This window comes from Cupressus sempervirens, chromosome 9 (genome assembly GCF_028749045.1).
Source record: "Cupressus sempervirens isolate cs-2001-9-10 chromosome 9, ASM2874904v1, whole genome shotgun sequence".
Lineage (NCBI taxonomy): Eukaryota > Viridiplantae > Streptophyta > Pinopsida > Cupressales > Cupressaceae > Cupressus > Cupressus sempervirens.
In genome coordinates this window covers 723,317,168-723,343,872 of record NC_143126.1, presented here as the reverse complement: position 1 = coordinate 723,343,872, position 26,705 = coordinate 723,317,168, and the positions used below count along the sequence as shown (strand labels likewise).

Genomic DNA, 26,705 nt, shown 5'->3' with positions numbered 1-26,705 from the left:
AATATCTCACTAGTTAATGCTAGAGGGAGAATCCACCACCAATTGCAATCTTATAAAGTTGTGGATGATCAAAGAGGATTTGAACAAGAATTGTCGATTTAAGGACATCAGGTTATCTCTTTGCCTGCTTTAAATTATGAAATTTTTGAAGGTTATTACTATGATTATGGCAATTTAAGGACAACTTGCATTTGGATTAATCGTGGACCTCGTGAATTGCCATAACTATTGATTTTACATGATATATTTCCTAGGTTTGAGAATGGAGTGATTATACAAAAATAGAAGTATATGGATGAGTTTGCAAATTTCAGAACTATCACACAGGCCTAGTTGTTCTTGAACATTTTGAAAAAACATGCTAGATCATGTGTCTATTTTGGCCTTTTTAGTGTCATCCCTTCAAGATCCTTGTACATAGTTAGAGTAAGTTTGTCTTGGTTCAAGAGGGAGGATTAGGGAAGGTTTCTTTTATGTTTGTCTTAGGTTAGTTGCCTTAAGAGTCAAGAGAGTAATTTGGCTTGAGTCAATTGACCTAAGATCTGTTAGTGGCTTAGTCAATTGTTTAGTTTCGTTTAGTTTTCTTTAGAAAGCTAACTTGTAGGTTTGCCTTGAGTCATTTAACCTAAGTAGTTGTTTGCTATAATTGTTTACTTACATTTAAGTGTCTACTTTAGTTAGTTACATTTGAGGGATCCAAATTTGGGAGAAACGTGAGGTGTGATATAACACACTTTGGTGTTCTCTCGGGAGATTTGTTTCAATTATTTCCCAGTTATCTCTCTGTGAAGTACCTCTGAATTGGAGACAAAATCCAAATTGTTTTTATCTTTCGAGAAGGATTTGTCATGACTTCTTTGAGAGTTCTCAAGGTGAAGTTGGAGTTAATGAAAATGATACACCTGCTTCAGCGTGACTGTCCTTTTCCAAACCCTTTATGAGCTTCATTGCTTGTAAGCCAAACAAAAGATTGAAAAGAAAGTAAAAGCAATATCAAAAAATAGAAAGGTGTTGAAAAGAAAAGGAAATATCAAAAGAAAAAAAAGAATGCAAAAGAGAAAAAGGTGAAAAAAACATAAAAATGCAAATTTGGCTCTAGGTGTGAATATCTCTACCGGTACTACTAAATAAAAATCTGTACAACTAGAGCAATGTTTGTGGTCAACTACAACTGATAACTTCATTGGTGCTATGGATGCCTAACTAGCAACAAGACCCTATCGAGGATGCTTTTGAAGTAAGGATAGTATAATAACCAAGTCTAATAAACCTAAGAAGCTTTCTATGTAATTGTCAAATAGAGAAATAATCACTTGCACGCATGTGAGTAATCGAGGATGTAGCCTCTTAGCTCGAGGAGAGCATGTCCTAGTTGTTTGATAGGTGAATACGGGATTGATCGAAGGTTCTTGGTTCCAATCAAGTTTTACCTATTCAAGAACATCTCTCTGGATGGGTGCTAGATGTTATGAAATTTTCACAGCAATGCCCCATTGCAAATGGGGACCCCTTTTTTTCCATCACTGGTGGAAGCTATTGTTCTTTGTTAGTTTCTAGGGTCCTAGCTAGCAACAATTTGATAAACATAGGAAGGAGGAAAGTGAGAGATCAAGATCGATCAAATCTCCTAATTTGAGCTCGAGAAAGGGTGCATGATAAGGATAAGAAGCCCATTCCGACTAAATGCAACAAATAGACAACATTCCCTACAAAATCACTTTGAGAGGATTTGGACAAGAGAAAAATCCACTAACTTTGTGGAAAGGTGTATCATATGACAAATTATTTTTAGGGGAGGGCAGAGTCCACCTACCGTTGAGGATAAAATCCTCTTCATCATCAAATTTCCACCTCATTAAGTGAATATGATTGAATGTCTCTTTGTTGACATTACAAAGGTTGAGTGGTTTTAGAACTAAGTCTAAAAGTTTAGAAGATGCATGTTCTATGAAGATTAATCCTTAGGGTAGGGAGGAATTTGTCTGCCCTTGATGATTTTATTCTCTCTCCCCTCTAGTTTCTGCCGCATGAGTTTGGAGAAGGCAAACCATGACTTGGTGGCAAAGCGCCATAACAAACTTACCTAGCTTTCCTTTTACTTGGAATGAAAAGACAAAGCCTAATGTTGCTAGCGAGGAGAGGATGACGCAAAGTCCTCGGGAGCCCCATAATTTCGCCATATGAAATCAAAGGTAGAAGAAGCATGATAACAATAATATAACTGAAAAAGATTCAAAGTTACAATAAAGAAGGACGTGGATGAGATAGGGCAAGAAGTTGAAAATGTAAAGCTCTAATCGGAAGATGAATTGGGATGTTGAGACGATTCCAGGCCTAAAATTTTATAAAACCAAATGGTGAGGATTGAACAATTAGTTCTGAGGAGAGGGCAGAATCAGCCCTCTACTAAGGATTCTCAATCCTTGGTCAAGTCATAATTTTGCCCAGCTAATGGGCGTAATCCTTATGACCCCACCAATTCCACCTTGATTGAGATCTATTGTTTTGTATGTTTTTGGACAACCAACAGTGAAATAACGTTGATGGAGTGGTGGAAAATATGCCTCAACAGTTCAACCCAAAATAAGGATGATATGTATATAAAGAAGCAAACAAATGGAGAGTGGATTTCGTGCTCCCCTAAGGATTTTATCCTTCTCAACTCCTTAGTTCTCGCCTTACAATGGATCATGCAGAAAGCTTGCCTTCACTATCTATGTTTGCACAAAGGGAAGAGAAGAGTGAAATAGAATTGATCAGTTGTAAATAAGAGGTGTAAAAGATTCAAGAGGCAAGGACTCAAAATCCGTAAGTAGTCCCAATTTCGGCTCCAAAGATGAAGATCCTAAAACTATCCAAATTTCTGCTCATCATCAAAACTTTGGAGCCTTCATATAATTCATGTTGCCTTATGGAGTTGGGGAATTGATATCATTTGAATTCAAGTGTCAATGGGATAAAAGAGAGGAAGCAAACCTGATGGTATTGAGGAAGCAAAGGGTGATAAATTTTTAAAGCAACAAAAATTTATCCTCTATGGTGGGTGGATTCAACCCTCCCATGAGGATTTTATCCTCAACCTTCTAAGAATTTTGCCCCCTATATTTAGCTCAGCTCAAACTCAAGACTAGCAGTGACCTTGACTTGAGAATTAAATAACATTCAAAGTCCACCTATAAAGGCATACAAACAATTTGAACAAAAGAATGTATTGACCAATTAAGGCCAAGTTGACCTCTTGTAGAGGCAGATCATTTGTAGTGCCCCTCCAACTCTACTAGATAAGTAGATACTATGGTAAGTGTATTCTCCATCACTCTGTGAAAATTATTATGAGTTGATGCTTGTGATAGCAACAAGCATAAATTTATATGTTATGATAGGTCGTTATTTATGTAATGTGAAATCTTATCTTTAACAAAGTATTAGCTTAGATGCTTAAAGACTTGTCATTTCATTGTCTTAAGTCTCTTCTTTAATGATTGTCGTGATCCTCTATCTTTGGAGGAAGTGCAAAGTTTAACATTGTTATTATAGATGTTCTTGGGATAATGTTTGCATCAAACTACATTTGACAAGTATATTAATCTTGTAGAACTCTTGATTATTACCTTTGACTACATTGAGATCTTAGCCTAAATGGTAGCACTCATGTTTGTAAGACAAACACCTTTACAAATTGAACCTTTGATTTCAATATACAATAAACTCATTAATATGATAATGATACATCATCTATTATCTGTAAATATTATCAATCAAGTATTAAGCTAGAACAGAATTGAGGTATGAAAAGTAGACACACTATAAGGAAACACAATGTTAAAGAATTAATAAAATAACTACAATTATATAAATAAATGAATAAATAGAAACTAATCTACAATTAACTAATTAATTGATGTTAATTATTGAGTGCTTAGTTTTATAGTCAGTTGCAAGGGTCTTCTGAAGAGACACCTCCCTTCATCTTGCAACCGAACACATTTAGCCATTCATATGTTTTAAGGGGTAGTGAAAAGGGGAAACTATGAAGTCGGCAGGAGAATATTGGTGAAGTGGGCATGAGAGAGCGTATGAAATTTCTTCAAGGCTATGTACTTCATCTATAAGTACTGTGCAGATTGTTGCAAGGCCAACAGGAAATATCAATGCATTTCTTCAGCTAGACATATGTGCCTATGTACATTCACTTCTTATAACAGTGTTAACTGGTAATTCCTTCTTGTTACTTATGTTTTCGTAAGTGTATTTCAGATTTCCATTTGAAATGTTCCTCTTCAACCCTATTATTTGAAATTTCTATCTATATAGAATATACTTCTTCTTGTAATGCATCAAACTACGGCCAAGATAGGTAGTGGTAGTGGTAGGAGAAGGAATGAATCAATGCACTTCACAATCTGCATGTTTTAAAGCTGCACATATTATGAAAATACTTCTATTGTTCAATTTTTTATTGATAAGAGATATGACATTTACTTAAAACCTATTTATAATTATAATAGCACCAGCAATAGTTTGAAACATAAAAAACATATCTGCAGATTTAAAGGAATGAATTTAATTACTGCTTATGACAGAAGCTACATTAAGGTATAAATTAAGGATAATAGTATTGATAAAATAACGTTTTTTGCACTGAGATAAGATAGTCTTGTAATATGGTTTGTGAGCAACCAAAATAAAATGGAGATCACATTTTATAGAAGGAGATCAACAGTAGTTTTACATCACAATTTTTGTTGTGTAATGAATGATCATTATTAGAACGTCAGTAAGAAATTAAGGTGAGAAATCATTCCATAAAGAGCAGATTTCTCCAAAGCATGATTGCAAATTGATGGTTAGTATATAATTAGAATTGACAAGGACTACATATATAGATCTTAGAAAATACCAACAATGTAGCCAATTAAATGTTTAAAGTAGAGTACTTTACAGATAGATGAATATATTATGAAGCAGTTTTTCAAGTAAAGTTACCCGAAATTTGTGAATAGATGAGCGTAGAGGTTTGAGAAGTATAATATTAGACAAATGGTTTTACAATGGGATATTTTCCAAGCAAGGTACATTTATATTTATGTTCTAATTTATCATCCTTCAACAATACAAGGTTTGAGATTTATATATATAAATATGCTAACGTGCATTGAGTAGGGATTATTAATGTTGATCTGTAATACAAATTTAATATTCATGTCCATGTGTTTAAGACTCATTTATAGTGCATGATTGAATTGCTATATTCTCATTTAACTATGCTTGTACAAGACACCTTTTTAGTAAACTAGAAAGTTTGTTTAGATGGTAGAGTTGATGATTCTATGTAACTTGATAAACTACTCAGCTTTTGATATTTGGGTGATGGTTAATGGTAACATGGTCTTCTCTACAATGTAAATATATTAGGATGGAATCAAATTGTTTTGACATGATGTCAAAAAGTATAATTTCGTCTTGTCTAATATTCTTTTGTCCTTTATGCTTGAAATATGATGTGCTGTATTACAATATCTATTGTATTAAGTATTTTTTTTCAGTTTCTTTTGATTAAAATTATCCTTTTAATAAGTTGAGTAGTAGTATGAGTTTGTTCCGTTCCTACAATTTGCAAAAGAGCGAGTCTTCCAAATACAGTCCTTTTGAGTTGGCAACGGGTCAACAATCGCTTACACCCAACATCAGGGAGCTGATAAGAATGCTACCGAACTCCTTCAATCCTATAATGAGAGAGTTGATTTGGCACAGTATCACTTGACATAGGCTTCTAATTGGATGAAGAAGTTTGCAGACAGACATAGGCAAAAGGTTGGGTTTAATGTTGGCGACAAAGTTTTGCTACGGATAGACCAAAATCAGTTCAAGGCACCCAAAGGATTGAGCACCTCAATAGTGAGATGGTGGGATGGTCCTTTTGAAGTGGTTTAGAAGATCAGCAACGTGGCATACAAGATCAACTTGCCCCTACATATGAAATCCCATCCTATCTTTCATGTCTCTCAACTAAGGCTCCATCATCCTAATGAGGACCTAGTGAGAAACATTCCACACAGGGGGCCAGCCAATGTAGTGGACAACCCAGATCACCGACTAACCCAAGTGATCGCAATGAGAATCCGTGGTGGAGGAAAATGGGGCATCCAGGAATTCTTGGTCGTGTTTGATGGACAAAGTCGTGAGACAGCCACTTGGGAGCGTGGAGAAACCTTGTGGCTCGACGAAGAAATCATCATGGAGTTCCTTGAAAGAGGGAACTTGTCTAGGCCTACATAATCAATTCATGATTGTTCTCTCGGTGCATGGCAAACTACACTAGTGTCGAGGATGTTGCCACTAGTTTAGTGAGGGGAGGATGTAAGGGGTCTGCACTTATGGGCCGACTGGACGACTCATTTACCTTGTTGGAGCAGCCGACTTGGTAATTTATTTGTTCATGTGGGCTAACTGGGTCTTCACACTCAGTGCGGCACCAAGTTGTGAGGCCAACCTGCATTGGTTTTGCGCAATTGGGGTTTATATTTTCCAAGCATCGAACCTTGAGCACTTCAATGAATGGCACCTTGGAGATTGTTCACGAAGGCAGACTTAGGAAGTCGTTATAGCCTTGCATTAATGTAACGTGTGGATTTGTGTCGAATCTCGATCATGAAGCCAAGACCGTTATGGTGCGGCCCTATTTTAATAACAGCTAGCTTGGAGATCCACCTAAGGCATCCTCTATATACAGAAGCAGTGCACATTCATTTGGACATCATCAAAGCATCGGAATCACCAAAGAAAAGGAGCAACGAAGTGCAAGAGTTGACGACTTGGTCAAGTTGTCTTGGACACTAGACTACCTAGTTGCATTCTGCCTAGTGAATCTTTTGTAGGCGAGCTTGAAGCTCTTTCATAATAAGGTCTGTCAAGTTTGTTTGGCACGGTCAATACCTTGGGGGTGATCTATGTTTGTGAACATAGCATCCTATCCATTTATTACTTGTAAATTGGTTGCATTTAATAAATGATATTGGGAAAATCGCCCCACCCTCATATTTGGTCTGTGTTCTTTGCATTCTCATCTTGGCACTATGTTTTTTCATGCACCACATTAATCAATCCACTAGCATATATTTGGGAAATATCTGATCCAATATGTTTTAAGCTTTTCACAACGGCTAAGCATATATCCGATATCCCTTTTGTAAGGTGACCTTCCATATAATTCCGCACAAGATAATTAGTGTCGCATGATCTCCTCCCAAGGACCGTGACAATCTCATGTATTCATATCTTTTTGAAGTGCAAGATAACAACATTAAACCATAACGTATGATTCTATGCTTAAAATTATACTTTTAGTAAGTTTAGTAGTATGAGTTTGTTGGTACTTCTCTTGTATCAATATCTTTTTTAAGTACAAGATAACAACACTGTAGACTGGGAATACTACTTAAACTTAGAGAATAATAAAGACGTATATACAGAGCAATAACATAAAATGTACCTTATTACCATAATACTAGAATGGCAAGGAAATGATTTACTTTATTCATACCAAAACATCACAAGTCCATTATCAATATTCCAAAGTGCTTATAAAAGGGTCGGTTGGTTGGGAAGACAAACCGATACATTCCCTCACTTCCTAACTACCCATCCCACTTAAGCTTAACAGAACTAAATACAATATTGTTTTATTCTCTACTACAAACACTAAACTGTAATGTATGACTATGTTTACAATTGTCATAATATGATATCATAGTCAAAACATGATGTTTGTAAGTGTTTTTTTACTTTCTAAGTACGTTTTCTTGTATGTTTTCTTTTAGATATAAATTTTGATTATCCATTGTTTACATTGATATGACATAGGATTCTAGGGACTTTTCTTTCCCTCTCTAGTGTTATTCAAACCTTGTTTCATTACAGGCATTCTTATCATACAACCCAAAATATGATATAGATTGTTAGTGATATCTTGATAAATTAGATTACCTTCCCTTGTGGTTGCATTTCTATTTAATGATGTTCCTACACTTCATGGTATCCTATAATCAATTTTTACTCATCTTATATGAAATTATTGATAAACTTTATCTTGAGAAATATTAATACAGTTAAGCTGTAGAAAAGAGTGTCAACTCATTGGCTAAGAATATCATCTCCGTTTTACCAAGTGGATGGCATCCAACGAGGAATTCTCTCGGAATTAGTCCCTAGAAAAGGTTGCATACCCACTTTCACTATTTTTGACATAGATTATTTGTAATTAGATATGCCAAACTACGAAGACTCTAGCCATTAAGGATGAGCCCCCAAGGCTTAGTTCCAGTCTATTAGGGTGTGTCTTTAAGTTTTTAATACAATCATTCCACTTCTTAGTTAACGATTTGCATAGCTAAGATAATAATGAAGTATTATTTATGATCATGTATCTTAATGTGTTGCACATGGTTAAAATGTGTGTAGTTAGAGGTGTTGGACATGGTGGTCATTATGAAATATTGAGTTAGCGATATTCAGGTATGTAACAATAATCACTATTAGTTGAGCATGTCAAGTAGTATAATATTCTCAACTCTATCAAGTTCTATGATATAAATCAAATGTGATTTTAACGTGTTGATTAATTTAGTAGTACATTATTCATTCTGGGTTTTATAATGAATGTGATCTAAACTAGTAGTGTAGATGGTGTTAATTAAAGTAACCATGTCTTGGGAACCTTTAAGAAAGTTGGATGGATTAAAGTACTTTTATTTAATGTGTGATCATCTGTTAAGAATGTTATTTACACATGAGATAGCTTGTTTCTGCATTCATGTTGTATTATGTACATCTAATGTATGTCTTGTTAGTTTATTTCCTCATGGGTTCCTAGTCAGGTCTTTACATCATTTTAGGCCCATCATGTTAGTTTTAATGATCTCTGATAGATAAAACTATTATAACAGATATGAACAATAATGAATATCCTTACTTGATCGATTGCAGAAACAGAGATACAGATCTTGGTCTTCGAATGACAATCGATGTGCCTTGATCTTTAGTCTATAACACCAATGGAGAATCAACAAGTCTGAATGTGTTAACCTGCAGAGAGAAATAGGCAGATCGCTGGGAATTGTATTGCCATGAATTGATATCTGTCCCAAAGATTTGATTTACACATATATATTACTGTGGAGAGTCATGTCTCCATAGAGTCACGACTCTACGTAGGGTCATGCCTCTACAGATGCATAATTAAACATTAGTTTGTTTGTTTAAACAACTTCACACATATCCTTTTTGTAATTGGCAGCAGACCATAAGGTCCCCCGATAATGATAATAGCCTTCATAATATCAGCCCGATAACTATACTGATTGTTATATATATATATATATTTCAAATGTAATTACATATATATATATATGCCTTCATAATATCAGCCCGATAACTATACAGATTGTTATATATATATATTTCAAATGTAATTACACACACACACACACACATATATATATATATGCATGTGTGTGTGTGTGTGTGTGTGTGTGTATTTTATCTGAAGAACAGGATTCACATAAAACATAGACATTAATCATTACTTCAACTGATGCTATACATCAACACATCATGCCTATATAAAGAAGAAGAGGGTGTAATTTTAATATCAAAGCAGATACAGTTTTAATCTCTGCTACAGTGCATCCATTTCCATTGATTCCTGGACAGCGAATTTCATCATGGGAGACAGTGGCTGTCTTGTGAGGACAACGAAGCATCAATTGAGACAGTAAGGTGTAATAGTCCTGGGTTATGTAGGCAGCTGTATTGCAAATTCTGAGATGCAGAGGGAGCAGATCAGCTGAAATCTGGGTACATTGTTTAATGAAAACTTAATTATTTTCCAGATTTGAACTTAAATTTTATCTTAAAATTTGCAAGAAGAGGAGAGGTTTGATCTAAAGATTAAAGAAATTTTATTTCATTCTGATGTTGGTGCAATTATTTTATAGAAACTTTCAGATTTCTGTCATCCTTGCTTATTATTCCATGAGATTAATATTTCTTCTATTTGTTTGCAAGGTGGTCGTTGGAGGGTAGAGCGCAAGGTGATGGTCAAGGCATCAAGGCTGCAAATGGGATGCTTCAAGATCAAGACTTCAAGCTTAAAGACTTTCAAATGAGAAGGATTCAGATCAAGTCAGCCAAGACAAACTCGTCAATGAACACCCAGTTTATGAATCCAAGATGCAAGATCAAGTCAAGCCATTAGAAGATTTACGAACGAAGATGGAGAAGATCCAAAGACAAAGCAATTTGGGAATATGAGCCATCACATTCATTCAAAAGAGATTGATAGCGTTGGAAGAGATGGGAGGCAAGCAGTACAAGGAACCATAGGATGATGATGTTGCAGGTAGTTAGTTAAAACACCTTAACCAGGCACATGGCTCTAAATATATATCATTGTAAAGAACTGCAACCGAGATATAGTTACATTGTATAGATGGCAGCACACCTCAGATCAGCCATGTGAGACATATGCTGCACAATTTAAATGAATTTTTTTTCCCTCCAATGATTCACACCCACATTTCGTAACTATCTAAAATTAAGGATATAGCATTAAAGCTGACATTTGGAACATCAGCTTAAAGGAAAGTAATGTCAAAAGTTGCCATTTGTCAAGGGAATTGAAATTTATTGAAGTTGTATAGTATGCATTTTAAAATGCAACACTACCTGAGTTTCTATGTTTTCTAATGGATTATGAAATCGCTGACAATTATCACTATAGCATTTAGTATAAACAAAGATGAATGAAAGATAATAGTAATATGCACCTATCTTCACCAACACAGTAAATCCATTCTCCTTTTGGTGAAACACATGCAGCAACAAAATCTCCTCCTTCCCTTTTACCAGATGAGAAACTCTTTACAACCTAGACAGATATCACCATACAACCATAGGAACTGTCAGTACAGATTGATTCCCATGTGAGCAACAACTAAGAAAAGATACAAGTTTTCCTTCTCCAACTAAGCTTAGTGAGACTCCTAGGTACATTGATCAACCTATAAGCTCATAATATTTAATTGAATACAACAAAGCTGTAACTTCTTTAAGGAAATAGAATCGACAATGTCATCAACAATGAGTGGATTGAACTCTAGTCTACTAGGGAAAAATATTAAATTAACCACTATAAATAGTTTAATATCATGAATAGCAAACCTATCAAGTTTCAAAAGTAATAATTGAATAAAATGCATGGCAGCTGTACCTGTCCTTGGAGTGTCATCACATAAATTGATGATGCTTTGTTACAGACAACAATGTGTTCTGGATTCTTAGGAGAAAGATGCACTGAATTTACTGATGCATCACCTCCCTGCAGTAGCAAAAATAACCAAACTCATTTAACTTTTCAAGGATGGACATGGCCACCATATTGATAATTTCATTAATTATAAGAAATCAAAATGAAAAGGATTTTGATTTGAGTCATATACCCTAAGAGGAGGTGGAGGTTTAAAAGTTTGGATACAATCTGTCGTTTTGACATCCCAAACCTGCAACAAGATGACATGATTTAAGTCTTTGTTTCGGATGTCGTCTAAATAAAAATATATGACAATTCAATGCACACAATGGAAAAAGATAATTCAAGAACGGTGATAATGAATTTATACAGAACAAACCTTTACAGTACAATCGCTGGAAGCTGTAATAACACGACTCCCATCACTTGTAAATATTGCATCATTGACATATGATGTATGGCCACGAAATTCCTTCAGTGTCTTCCCAGATTTAAGCCCATGTATTCTGTAAATGAGTCACAAATAAATGAGTCACAAATAACAGCCTTTATTTTTGTAGTATCAAAGATTACACTAATTTAGGATGCTTCTAATTAGTTAAGTATAAAAATAAAAAGAGAGTTTTAAATTCTTGCCAAAAATTTAAAAAGGCACCTAAACTGATCTTGCAGCATAAATTACTATTAAACAGTTTACTAATAGATTAAAAACAATGACTTGAAAATCTGACTTTAACTTGTCTTTGAATCGGATGAAAGAAAATCCTTGACTTACAGATTTTATTTTTTTAAGACCAATGGAAATAATTTTTTAAAGACTAACATATAATAAAAACTATTGTGACATGGTCTGAAAACAGCAAAAAATTAAAATTCACAAATCAACCTCGCAACTCCATCAAATGATGTACTTAAAAGCTGACTTCCATCACGCGAAAAAGCAAGGCTTGTGACACCCTGAGAATGTGCACGCTCTAAACGCCTTAGGCATTGACCTGTTCGTATACGCCATACCTGTATAAGATGAGAAAATAGTATTACTTAAGATAGAGGAACCAAACTAATTGATCCAATTTGTAAATTATGTTGTTATAGCCATTCATTGCAATTTTGTTTATATATACAACATCAATAAGACCACTGGTTACAAAATAAATTTGTTACTTTAAAGTTGTATTTCTCATACTAAAATGTTGACACAAAAATGCCACCGATCTAGTCATTCATTTTGTCCCAAAAGCTGTACCCTAATACAAGTCGCATAGCCTAGGTTAAAATTTCCCTCACTTCAATAAGACAGCCCAAAACTCCAATGGACATCTGGCAAGATGGTCATACAATGACTAATGAGAATAATTGGATATGACCCACATTATTGAGGTACATTTGAGTGAAACCCAAGTTTCTAAATATTAAGAATATGCCAAAACCTACACTAATATAAAATCCAAGTTAGACCAGCAGTAAAGGCTGTAGCACTATGAAGTACCTCCCATTCACGTTTATGGGTCAAGCCATTGCAATTGAACTATTATATCAAATTCCTAATATAGCTGCAACAAACAATGTCCATTGTCTCATCCCTATAAATTCCACGCAGAAAGAGGACATTATCATTTTTCATTTTCATTCCCTCTATTACACATTTGCCACTATTGTTAGACATAAACACTATCTAAAAGAAATTTCAATTTCTATCTAAGTAGGAGTTATGGATACAGAAAATCCCTTGAATGTGCTACCTATGTGCCACATAACTCTCTATTCTCACCTGCTTAATGTCACTTTCATGTACCAACAGCTATGAAAGGACAAGCTTCTTCCACATACCAACAAGTATATTGAAAGGGTAAGCATATTGAGTATATTAGTAATAATATACAGAAAAGAAGACCTATTGGAGCAATAAGAAACAAATCTGTCTCTGCTTGACGCTAAAAGCTATAAGGTGTCATAAATTTTAATGTCTCCGTGCACTATTAGTGCAAACCAACACAAAAGCATGCAACCTTTGTAATTATGTCCACATTATACACCAATGGCATGTTAACTATGCAAATTAAAGTCAATAACAAACAGGAAGCAAAAAAATACCAAAATGTGTGCATCAATAAGAACCTTTATTCATGGGCACTAATCAGGCAGAAATGTGTGGGGCAATGAATGGGATGTTGCAGGACTAGGGTCCTTTGGCTCTTTTCCTGTGTTGTTCGGGAGTGCTGCCCTGTGGGGTTTTCCATTCTGTGGAGTGTGGGGGTGCTGCAATTTGTGGGTATGCAGTTTTTCATTCTGTGGAGTGGTGTGTGCTGCTTCTTGTGTGGGCTGAGTTGGGTGTTGGGAATTTGTTGTGTTTGTTGGCAAGGAGTTTTGTTGCTTCTAGAAAGTGTGGTATTGGGGGTGTGGGGACTTTTTGTGTGTGCTTGTAGTTGCAGTTTAGATTTTTCTCTTGTGCACGGATTGAGGAGCATAGGGTTTCCAAGGATTTGGTGGTTGTTGGTGCTGCGCCATCTCATGGTTCTTCTTCAGGTGTACATGCAAGGCTGTCAGACTCATTTTATGTGGATGAGAGCTCCAAACTTTAAAAAGTGAATGGATTTCTGTTGAATGTCACAATCGTCTAGTTCAAGTCATTCCTCCTAGATCAATTATGGAGGATGTTGCCTATTTCAGTAAGCATGCACTGATCTGTAAATCTTGGGATATGTATTCCTTTGTCAGCAATGGAAGCCGACATTCGTCATTTGTGACAGGTTAAGGACAAAATGGAGATTATGTTGACTGCAAACAGCTATTTCATGGTTGTTTTCCCCTACATGTCTAATTGGAATTGTGCTTTTGATGGAGAACCCTATTTTTACATTCATGTAGGCTTGTTCATTAAACCTGGCATGTGGGTTTCAATTCAATAGCACGTTTGGTTGCTGAAATACAACCAGAATAGGAATAGAAAATTATAATATGTTTTGTATTCTCCATTTGGTGCGCCGAATCGGACTTAGGAATAAGAATACACATTCCCATTTTGCCTCTCAAATGAGCATATGTCCATTCCAAAAAATACATGTTATTGGAATAGGCTATTCCTGTTCTCAATCTGATTTTCCCAAATTAAATAATATTTTCGAGTCTGTGGATCATATTGCTTGGAGAGAGGCACAATCATCTGCTCAAATGCGAATAGGATATCCACACAATCATCTATGTCTGCCATTGCCGAATGTATTGATCAGATTTTGGGTGGAAAAATGTTGGGTGTGGAACGGCAATTGCTGTACATGGCTCTGCAGTCATAGTCAATTTCTTGATTACTGAGTGGAGCCATAGTTATGATCGTCGCCATCTTCAGCAAATAGGCAAGCACGGGATTCGAACATGTGCCGTGTATCACCTTCGAGGACCTTGATTGCAAATGTAATTCTTCTGAGTCTTCAAAAAATTTCTCAATTTTTATGGGGGCAGTAGACATTTGTATGCAGAATATAAAAAGCAGAAAGTCACTATTTGGAATTTGGCAGAAAAATGATTTTTCAGCGTAATCACTCATTACTAATAAATGATGGCTTGGTTAACTGAAGACAAAACAAATCCAGAAAAAGTCTGCCTGTACAGGGAATATTTGTCTGCTAGCAGCACAAAGTCTGTCAAACTAATTTGGGCGCAGTGACTGATGAAAACAGCGATGACCACTGTTGGCCCTCGAGCCATGAAAGAAGCTCCAATTCATCTCTTGTTGATGCCGAGACATTTTCCCTCAAATGCCATCTCATCACAACCAGGGCGCCATGGTAGGGAACGTCAAACAGATCTGGGGCCTATGGATTTGAAACCAGGCAGAGGTTGTTCAAGATCCTTGAATGAAAAATGATTTCTATAGTATACTTATGTGTCTGAAACCAATTCGGGAAAAGGATTCGATGGGTTTCCCCGTGCCGTGATTGCCGAAATAAGAACAAAGATTCAGCCACGGAATCAGAGTCTTGCACTGGATCAAAAGCCAGATTGAATAAAAGAAGCAGCAAAAACAACAATGGAGGACACTGCAGCAAATGATGCATTATCTTTCCTATAATGACTCTCCGGAGCACACAATAAACTTAACCTTTTTCTGATTCCAGTTTTCTACAACCAAACACATGATTAACATATTCCCAATCAAATTCTAGGTAAACCAAACGGGTCTGGAATTGCAATCTTCAGTTTCCATTCCCCATTCCCCATTCCCACTTCCATTTCCAATTCCTATGCCAGCAACCAAACAAGGCCCAGAGGAATTGCCCTAGAGGGTTGCTGTCTAGGTTTGTTTGCCGCAACTTCCTTTATGGCCCATTTGTTTCATGGAATTACAGAATACTGGGGTTCCCAAATACTGGAATTTGTCAATTCAGGAAGTTTTAAATCTGGAAAATAGTTTTTGGAATATGACTCGAACTATTTGGTTCACCTAGAAGATGAGTGAAAGATACATTTTCTTTGTTTTAGTATTTGTAATTAGAATACCACATGAATAAGGTTTTTTTTTTTTTCTAATTTAACAACAAAAAAATGTGTTTTGTTAACATGATTCAAATGTGACTTTTGTTGACTATACCATGTTAGAGAGAAAAAAAATGATTCTGAAAAACAGCAGGTTAATTTGCAAATAGTTATGACATGACCATAAATTTCTCCACCGTCTGTATACAAAATCATAAATAAGTTAAAAACTCCAAAATAGTCATGCACCAAACTTGGTCTTATGAGTCTTTGTAACATTTCTATTTTGCAAAAAATGAAGCCCTAACCATTAATAGACAACATGTGGACTTGAAGAATTTATCAAAATTGATTTACCAAAAAGTGGAATTGGAATTGGTTTTCCGATTCCATGGTTTGAGGTGGAAGATCCATACGCTCATTTTGGGTTAATATTAGGATTTGGAAATTCCTATTCATTATGAGTTAGGCTCTTGTGCAACAACAAAGAGTATCTCCCCTACTGGTTTTGACCTGAGAGATCCAGGTGACCCTACAGGTTTGCAGGATGATATTGTTTAGGTAGATTTGGTGAAGGAGCTGTTAAAATCTACTAAAGGAAGAGAGTTGTCTTTGACTTTGGGTTTGCAGCAAAGGCCCCTTAATAAAATTTTGTTTGATAATTCTTTAAAACGTGGTCGCAAAAAGGATTAGGAGAAAATTAAACTAATTGGGGAACCGTTGGTGAAATCAAAGTCTATCAAGCCCATTAAGGCTCACTTCTCCCATTCTCCTCGATGATTAAACTCTCTTGGAATGTTAGGGGGTTGAATAACACCCCTTGACAAAAATGTTATTCATGACTTGGTTGCAGTCCATTCTCTAGCTATCTTTTGTATGTCTCTTGTATTTGGTGTTTTGATCAATGTCAGTGCAATGCTTATGTGGGTTGTTCTAGAGGGCTATCTGTCTTTTGGGATCCAAGAAAGGTTGTTCCATTTTGTTGGATCTCTAGCCACTCTGCACTATTTACATTTGCCATTAATTGGAATTCGGAGAGATTATTTTGGTTACTAATGTGTATGCCCCAATCGATTTTCACGACAAAATCAATCTTTGGTCTCATATAAGGTATGTTTGATTATTTGCTCCTTTCCTTCCTTTGATTTTAGTTGATGATTACAATTAAGTGTTAAGTTTGGAGGAGGAAAGGGGAGGGTTGGCTTAGTTGGGTCCTTCTAATCTCTTTCGCGAGAACGTGGACCTCCTAAATTTAATTGAGATCAAACCGTCTAATGGGATCTTTACATGGAATAATAGGTGTAGAGAAGATGTTATATCTGAATAGTAGAATAGCTATCTTGTTTCTTGTTTTTGGGTTGGTGGTAGCTTAGTACTAATTCTGAAATTCTTAATGGGAGGGGCTCTAATCATTAGCCTCTCAAATTTTCCACTAACTCTATTGCAGTTCCTAAAAATACTCCTTTTAAGTTCCAACTTAGGTGGCTTTGTCACTCTTCCCTTCATGACATTATGACCCAGCGATGGAGAGATGGTAGCCTTGCCTATGGCATTGATATGTACTCCTTTGTTAAGAAATTGTCAAATTGCAGCTTAAGAAAAAGAATAGGATATGCTTTGGTAAGCTTCATGCTATGAAGAGGAATGTTCAAGCTCACCTTAATGTTATCACTAGTCAAATTTGGATCGTAGTTTCTTTGAGCATTTGGGCAAAGTTGAGTCCCATGTAGTGAGAGAATTGGAGTGGAACTTAGGGAGGAGAAGTTTTGGATGCAGAAGGCCCGAATTTATTGGCTTCAGGAAGGTAACAGGAATACAACAAAAGGAAGGAGTTAATCATGCTAGGAAAGCATAACCCTAAAGGTTTTTGGAGGAAGTTACAACAAGCTAGAAAACATGTTGAAAATAAAATTACGAATTCCCAATGGCTAGAATACACAAAAATTCTTTATGAGAGAACGGAGGGTGAAGTTTCACTTCCCACAATCAGCAATCGGAAGATTTGTTGGCTTTGCACATCAAGAACATTTTTAATAAGGTCACACAAGGCTGCTTTCCCACTGAATGGACCACCAGCGCAGTTATCCCTCTTCATAAAAGCAAGGACGTCAACAACCCTTCCAACTACCACACCATCATGGTGAACCCCCTATTAGGCAAGCTCTACAGGAGTATGTTAGAGCGTAGAATCAGCGGATGGGCAGAAAAAGAAGGAAAAAAAGCTACGAGACAAGCAGATTTTAGACCGAAACACTCCACCGTTGACCATTGCATTACCCTAAGATATCTCATTGAGAAAGTGTGGGAGAAACAGGGAGAAGAGGCTTTTTGATGCTTTGTTGACTTTAAGAAAGCTTTCGATACCATCCCTAGAGATAAACTATGGAATAGAATGGAAGAAATGGAGGTCCCAATAGAGTACAGAGCTGTTGTTTATAAGCTTTATGAACAAGTTAAAGAAAAAATTAGAACCAAAGAGGCCATGTCGGAATGCTTTGGCAGCAATGTAGGGGTCAAGCAGGGCTGTCCTCTATCTCCTACCTTGTTTGGCCTCTATATTGATGAGCTCGAGGAATGGCCAAACAAAGCCAATGGAGAGGGAATTCGGCTAGTTGATTATGTGATTAGGTTGCTTCTTTATGACAATGATCTTATCCTCATTTCTAAAACAACACGAGCTGAGGGAACATTTGAGTAACTTAGAAAACTTTTGCACAGAGGTAGGGATGGAAGTCAACACATCTAAGATCAAGATCATGGTCTTTCCCTGGAGGAAAAGAAAACAACAACTTACTTTCATATTTAAGGGAAAAGCTTTAGAGATCGTAGAAGAATACAAATATCTGGGGATCGGTTTCCATTATCAGCTAGGTTGGGAGACATGCAGATAAAAAGGATACACTAGGTTGGGAGACATGCAGATAAAAAGGACATAGGGGGAGTGGAAGGCCTCTTACCTTCTTCAAAACAGGTACAGGACAGCGGAATTATGGGATTGGAAGACTAGGAAAACCCTCTTTGGGTTGTTGGTGATTCTGGTTATTCTTTATGGCAGCTAGCTGTGTGGGAGCAATGTATCAAACTAGAAATAGCGACAAATTGAAAGAATATAGAAGTACTTCATTACAACTAACCTCAAAGTCAAGTCAACAGTTCCTTATGAGATTCTTTTGGTGGAGGCAGGCATGTTCTTGGAGGAGGCCTCAGCAATTGTTCTTTTGTTGAGCTATCTAAAAAAAGTAGGAAAAATGGATGCACATCGCTGGCCTAGTATGGTGGTTGACAAGGAGCTTCACCATCGGAACAAGACATGGAAGAAACAAAACAACAAATGGTTCAACAAATGGAACATTGACTACCAAGAGTGCCCCGAAACCAACTTAGAAACTAAAAAATGGGTGGTAAAAAAAATCAGATCTGCCATGTGGACAAATCAGTTAGGTAGAAAAGAAGCCTACTACATCAATGAATTTAACCCCACATGCGAACATAGCAAAAAAGAGTACTTAGGAGCCGAGATCAAAGGAAAGACGAAAATCTTAATCGCCCAACTGAGGTTTGGATCACACCGTCTGAGATGTGAAACTGTTAGATGGACAATCCCTAAGAAAGAGTGGGAGGATAGAATTTGTAGGTTTTGCAACAAGGGAGTGGTGGAGACGGAGTGGCACTAGGTGAAAGATTGCACCGCATACAAGCATATTCATAACCAGAACAAGGAGACTTCAAAGGTGAACAACATAAAAGAGCTCTTTGAAGGGCCAAGACTCCACAAGGGGGCCATCTTACTTATGCAAATCCACAACAAAAAGGACAGCTTGGAGAAATCTCAACAGACTAATGAAGGGGTCCTATGTTGGTCCCTTTGATGGTTGGTCTTGTCGACGTCATTAAAAAATGTTTCATTTCATTTCAACCTTTTTAATATTTTGGCTCATTCAAATAAGAGTTATATGTTCTCTTTGGTGCATTAAGAAGGAAATCATCTCTACAATCTTTGTCTCATAAGGCTACTCAGTACCATTTTGCCCTCATTCTGAAGACTCGCCTCTTGTTGAGGATGAGGAGAATATGATCCTTGCTTGCATCTCCTTTCTAATCAACAATATGATGAATGAGTGACTCGTGCATATATATATGAAATGACTAAGTTTTGCAATTATTAACATTTCTTTTATTTTTTGGTATATATATGCATATATATACACACACACACGAAACAAAATGGGAAAAAAAATTGCCCAAACCCACAAACCCAAATCCATCCCTGAACCCAAATTGGTAACTTAGTAAATAGACCTTACCTTTCTTTTGGACATTTGAACAAGAAAATTCGTCATCATAGGTTGAAATATCCCAAATGGATATTTCTCGATTTTATTTCAAGATAATTTCTCAAAACTAAAACATATGAAGATACATTATAAACAAACAATATAAACTAGTAGGTTCTCATAAAATACCTTAAAATTTGTTATTGCATTATACATCAACAATACAATAACTAGCATTCAAAGGTCCAATGATAAACACAGTTTTACAGTCATATTGGAATACTAAGAAAAGAACATGTAAGCACACGCGAGACACCTGATGTGACATCTCCACAGATAATGGTTTTGCGTCCACTATCTACCGGCACGAGGGTTTACGTCCTCACGCTAGATGAAATTTGAAGCTTTCCAAATAATTCTCTTAAGAGAGAAACTGAAATCTTAATTCATAAACCAAGCATAAAAAAATGAACTTCTCCTCCTTTTAAAGAACCAACCTGTGACTCTTCAACTCCTATATTCTTGTCCCTGTCCCTCATGCCAACTCATCTCTTATTCACTGTCCTTTAATTAAAAGTTGACTTAATAGTCTTGTATTAAGTCCTCAAAGGTCGTATATGGGGTTGACCTATCATTTTTTAATGTCCCAAAAAAAGGGGCCATTATAGTCCTCCTCTCTTGAGATTGTTTGTCCCATATCAACATGAATAATGCTTTGACAATCCGCTACACTATTGTGATATGAACAAAGGACTAAGAACTGCAAAGGCATTCGTTGTCTTCCCATAATAACAATACATCAAGCATGTTAATGCCAGGATCCCAAACCCTGTTGTCATGACCATCAGATATGATGAGATAGAAATGTATAAAGGAGCTATGTATATCCCAGTAGATGGTGACAATCCGACCTAAATTGTTGATGTAAGAAACAAGCTGCTCAACAGCTGAAAACAATACCATGGGCACATCAAATACCATACTGTTGTCATCAATCTGGAGAACCCCTAAGTACATAGGTATTATGAGTAAGAATGAAGCTAAAAAACCATCCCCTAAAATCCAAACATAACTCTCATCAATCCTCTGCCAATATCTATTCAATGGTTGATGTATGAAATCCATCCAACTCATATATAGGTTAGAGTTGGGAGCCTTATATGTGTTGATCAAAGGATGAGCAACCGTAGTTAATAACCACACCAATCCTGTGACCAAGGTTCACCACTAGGAACTGTATCTGGATCCAATATTCTAAAGTCAAGATCATCCTCTTCATGACAATAAAAAAGATTTTTCTCATTTACCTCAAACGGGCGATTATCGAAAGTCCAATCAGCATCTACTTCAAACAAGGGGTTGTCTACAAGCTGAATGTGATCTGAAGTTTTGGTACTTGGTCTTTTGGGGCAACTATCCAAGTCATAAGTCTTTTGAATGCTATCAAGTTCATTAATTATTTCTTGGGAAAACTCCTGGCTCTCTTTACTCTCATACTCCCTAGTATGATTTGTGACCCTAACCAGATTTTCTACTTTATGAAGAACAATTTGTGTATCATCCAATGCCTCATGAGTATACTTAAGCTCGCTGTTGAGCTCCATAATCTCATTTTTTCCTTTACTCCACTGATCAACATATATTCCAGCAACCTTAAGAATACAATCCCTATTGGAAAAGAAACATAAATAATCTGATTTCATAGATTCAAGGGCTGTTTTGACTACCTGCAAATGAGCAACAAGCCAATCTCCTTCCACTCCCTTTTGAGCCTTCCTATAGAGATCCTCAACCATCCTATGAGTGTTGTCATGGCATAACAAAGATGCCACAACCATGTCTTCACTAACCTTTAGCTGGCTCTTTAAAGCGTGCATCTCATTATTGTCATGTTGAAGCAGCTCATCATCTTGCAATGTCATCTTGGATTGTTCCTCTAAATTTGTATCATGTGTATAAGAAACACATGGCTCATCACACCTCTCAAGAATATAATCATAAGCCTTAATTTCCTTGCTCCTTGATCTGAATGCAAAGGCAAAGCTGCTGCTATGACATCGTTCTTATGTAAATATTCCTCATCAAAGATTTCAACATGCTTTTACCTTGAGTAGAACCCACCTCATCAACATATTTGTCAAGGCTAACCTCCAAATCACCAACGTAGAAACCTGTATGTTCCTTACCCATATTCTTCCCATCGCTGGTCTGAGTTACTTTACCTTCCTCCTCACTATTATAATTCCCATAAAGCCTTATAGGAGTCCCTTTAACTGGTAAACCTATGGAGACGATGTCACTATCTGTCATGCGATCTTGAAATTTGTTGATTGTATTCTTAATTACTTCCTCCACCAGCTTGAAGGCTGCAGATGATATCATCCACTTAAACAGGTCCTTGCAATATCTGTTTTCCCCCCTCCAAAAGGCTAACAAGGTTGACTGCAACCTCTTGCAAATTTCAACATCTACATCTAGAATTGAAGATATAATAGTGTGCATGTGAGTCTTTATACTTCCTGAATGGTAGCTCCTAATTTCGAACAAGAAACATTCTAACAGCTGAAATAAATCATTGCATTCAAGGTCAATCATAATATAAAATAACCTCATCTCTACCATAATATTCAAAATCTGAACCCTCTTGTCAAAAGCAAGGTCTTTGTCATCATTTAACCCCTCCAAGTTCTTCACTATCACCTACAAAACTTTCAGCACCACATCATTGTAGGCTGTTGTAGGAGATGTTATTCACATAATCTCATTGAGACAAGAGGCAACTGCAAGCCTCACATCTTTATGTGGAGGTTCCATAAACTTGGGCTGGACCAAGGTATCCATTGAAGGTTGTAAAGCCCAATTCGCAAGCCTACAATCTGCCTGTTCTACATTGGTCAAATATATTTCTATCTCTTCCAATTTGGAGAGAACATCATTTGAGGATTCCATGTGTTCTAGTTGCAACCCAAGTACGTATAGCTGACCCAATTGTTTTTCTTTTTTCAAGTTTCTTAGCTGTTCACCATTAAAGGTGTCATTAAATTCTAAAGAAAACACTTGATTTTTCAGACTTTCCATAACCGCTTCACTTACTTGTGCTTTTGCTTGATTAAAGAATGTATTTCCTTCTGTAGTGACCATAGGAGCAAGATTTCACTGTTGTAAATCACCAAACAGTATGCTACCTATCACCTAAGTCCTGAGAGTACCTCCAATTCAAGAAGCAAACCTCTTAGCGCCTTTGTAGTTGTTCAATCTGTTGGTCTGAAAATTAATGACCCCTCCCAGTGCCACCTATTTCATATAGTACTCAAGCCCAGCTATTAGTTGATGCCATTTTGAAATTGCAAATTTGGCACTGCTAAAGTTCAAGAAAACACTACACATACTAGATCACACCCATATGGAGATGTACTTGCTGCCTCTTTTTATTTTTCCCCGACTAAAAACCTTTTTCTGAACAAAGATGTAATATACTATAGTGAACCAACTCTGGCATTTAAAGGAACATCATCTCCTGACTATACAAATTCTCTTGGCCGCTTAGTTAAATTGTCAAACCAGTAATAATCATGGAGCATTAAAACTTAATCTAGCAACCTCCAATTTCTTGCACATGATTTTAATATTGAACTCCTTCTTATACCAATCTATACATCGATGTTAAAACTTTTGGATTCTCTAGGCAGGCTTTGAAGATTGTATGTTCATGGCCCCTAATATTATCACATTTTGTATTCAAAAAAAAAAGATATATCCTTCTTCCTAAATGATAGTTAATGTCTTTTGAGTTATGAAACTCCAAATACAATATTATCCTGCATTGAAGCTATTTTCCCGTGAATGCCTCTAGTACTCCCCATCGCTCGGTTAATTAATTCTTGGGTCACGAACTATAATTCTGACATTGAATATTACGCGGTAGAGGCATTACTTCTCTCCCAATTTTTGGTAGGTGATGACTTCCAATATCTAGCAGTAATTTGCCACTCCAACTTGGATGCAACAGCGGTTTCAAGAACGAATGGATGCAAGGTGTTGTTATAAAGCTTAGAAATAGTCCACCAATTTCATTGCTTCAAATGCCATCATAAACTTCCATGGCATTTTAATTACAACACAGCAAAATAATATTCCTATCAATAGTCTGTTGTAGGAGTTAATTTGTCATCTTCACAATTAATACTATCGGCATAGAATTTTGGAGCAACCACTAAATATATAGCCAATCTTTGATATAATTCATGACAAATAGATTGCTTCTATTCCTCTGTCTGTTTTTTGGAAAGTAATGCTTTCGATACCATTTTCAATTCACTAGTTTGTCCATTGTCGAGAATAAGAGCTCATTCAGATACCACAATGATTAATGGATAAATTATAGTGTTTAGGAAAATATTTGTTTTACCACTTCTCCCCTAATGTGTAAAGACACTCCTGACCCAAAAGATACGCTCATATACCAACTCAAAGTTAGTACCGCAGCTTGTCATAAGCTTTTTCAACTGCATAGACATGTATTGACTTGACAGTTCACATAACCGTTAATGACACTGTCTGTAGCTCTGTCAAGTTGGGGAGTTGTAACTCTCATCGTCTACACCAAAATTGGCTCCTTTGTTATATTCCTACATTTCTTTCTCTTACATCACGACACTCCACACTTGCATTTCAACTTCTTTTGTTGATGAACAATGATGCTCTTGTAGCTTCCACTTTAGATATATTCTGTGTGTACACGTCAATTTCACAACTATAGTCGGTACACAAATATTCGAGTAGTATAAATACTTCACTATGATGGTCTGCAAATGTGTGAACCAATTTGCAGCACAAGGAACTCCCAGGAATATTGTCACAGACACAATTTGACAATGCTTCCTTGAAACAGTGCTTTCTGCAATGTTGCTTCTACCATGAAGAATGTCGAGCTTTGCAAAAATTGAAATAATTTATTGCGGCACTATAGCCCATGTTGAGTATATCTACACACCCAGTACACCTGAACAAAGCTCCTGAAATTATCCTTATAGTTGTATAATGTCTAGGCCAACATATCATAGGCCTTGCGATTGAGCGTCTGTTTCTTTCATGGCAACAGTGATAATCTCATTTCTACTATAACCTCCTAAACTCCTCGATGGCAATAAAGAAGGATTCCATGTTTCTAAATAACCAATCTTAGTTCCCAAAACATATAGCTACGCCCAAATATTTCTTCCTACGAATCTGGAAAGTTGCGGATAGTTTGCCACAAAATTATTCAGCTAAACAAATATAGTATTCAGACTTCTCCATATACTATCAGTAAATAGTTTCTCCATCCTCGAGAATGAAGAAAGGTTACTGGCAGCAAAGTTTACTCTAGGATATTATCGAATCCAAGTATGAAGCCCGATAACAATATTAAAATGTAAGCCCAAATCTCAGGTGGAGTTTTATAAAACAAAAATTGATATGGTTCGCCAAGCTTCAATTTGCACCTCCTTCCTAATTATTTTTCATAAACTCCTTCACCCGATGCGAAATTCTTTAATATTCTTTGCAAATTGTATTAAATTAAAACCCTGTAGGCTGGCAGGATACACTACTTTGATACCACTAAAATATCCCAAATGGATATTTCCCAATTTTATCTCAAGATAATTTCTCAGAACATAAACATATGAAGATGCATTATAAACCAACAATATAAACCAGTAGATTCTCATAAAATACCTTAAAATATGTTATTGCATTATACATCAACAATACAATAACTAGCATTCAAAGGTCCAAGCTTAAACATAGTTTTACAGTCAGATTGGAATACTACGTAAAGAACCTATAAGCACACGCAAGACACCTAATGTGACGTCTCCATGAACAATGGGTTTGCATCCACTGTCTACCGACATGAGGGTTCACGTCCTCACACTGGATGAAAGCTGAAGCTTTCCAAATAACTCTCTCAAGAGAGAAACTGAGATCTGAATCATAAACCAAGCATAGAGAAATGAACTTCTCCTCCTCCTTTTATAGACCCAACCTGTGACTCTTCAGCTCCTATATTCTTGTCCCTGTCCCTCATGCCAACTCATCTCTTATTCACTCTCCTTTAATTAAAAATTGACTTAATAATCCTATATTAAGTCCTCAAAGGTCAATCAGTTTTTAATGTTCCAGAAAAAGGGGACATTACATAGGTTGACATCAATTATATAATGGGTTGACAAACAATTGCTTCATATCTGCAACAATCTCCAATTTCATAAGTTGAAATCAATGGCAACACACTACTCCAATATCTGCAATAGTTACACCTTCTCATCATAATTAACCTTTGCAACAGTCACAACCTTTCGCAATTACCACCCTTTACAAGAGTACAACTTCTCATAAATTTTGCCCTTTGAAATAGTCATTTCCTTAATTTCTTTCCATTCCTTTCTTCTTTCATTAATCTTTCCTTGATTCATAAGTTCCATCCTTTCTTCCTTGATTGCTCATTTATTCTTTATCCTTTCTTTGCCGAAGAAAACTCTAGTCCCAAAAACCAAAGAAAAAACAGATTTAGGGCTGGAACACAGAAAATTCTGAAATAAATTTTCAGATAATATGAGTGTCTTTGAAAAAATGGAACCCAGAAAATTCTGAAATAAAATTTTCAG

At 36.2% G+C, this 26,705-nt stretch overlaps 1 protein-coding gene across 2 annotated transcripts in view; it reads right to left on the bottom strand.

Moving 5' to 3' along the window:
* SMU1 (transducin family protein / WD-40 repeat family protein) overlaps positions 1 to 26,705 on the bottom strand; it is a 149,589-nt gene that overhangs the window by 71,433 nt on the left and 51,451 nt on the right. For both annotated transcript variants that reach the window (XM_089801845.1, XM_089801846.1), the window contains 5 exons: positions 12,195 to 12,322; positions 11,688 to 11,814; positions 11,499 to 11,558; positions 11,270 to 11,377; positions 10,827 to 10,927 (listed from right to left, as the gene is read on the bottom strand). In XM_089801845.1, the coding sequence (XP_089657971.1) occupies positions 10,827 to 10,927; positions 11,270 to 11,377; positions 11,499 to 11,558; positions 11,688 to 11,814; positions 12,195 to 12,322 (524 nt within the window). The remainder of the gene's footprint in view (positions 1 to 10,826; positions 10,928 to 11,269; positions 11,378 to 11,498; positions 11,559 to 11,687; positions 11,815 to 12,194; positions 12,323 to 26,705) is intronic.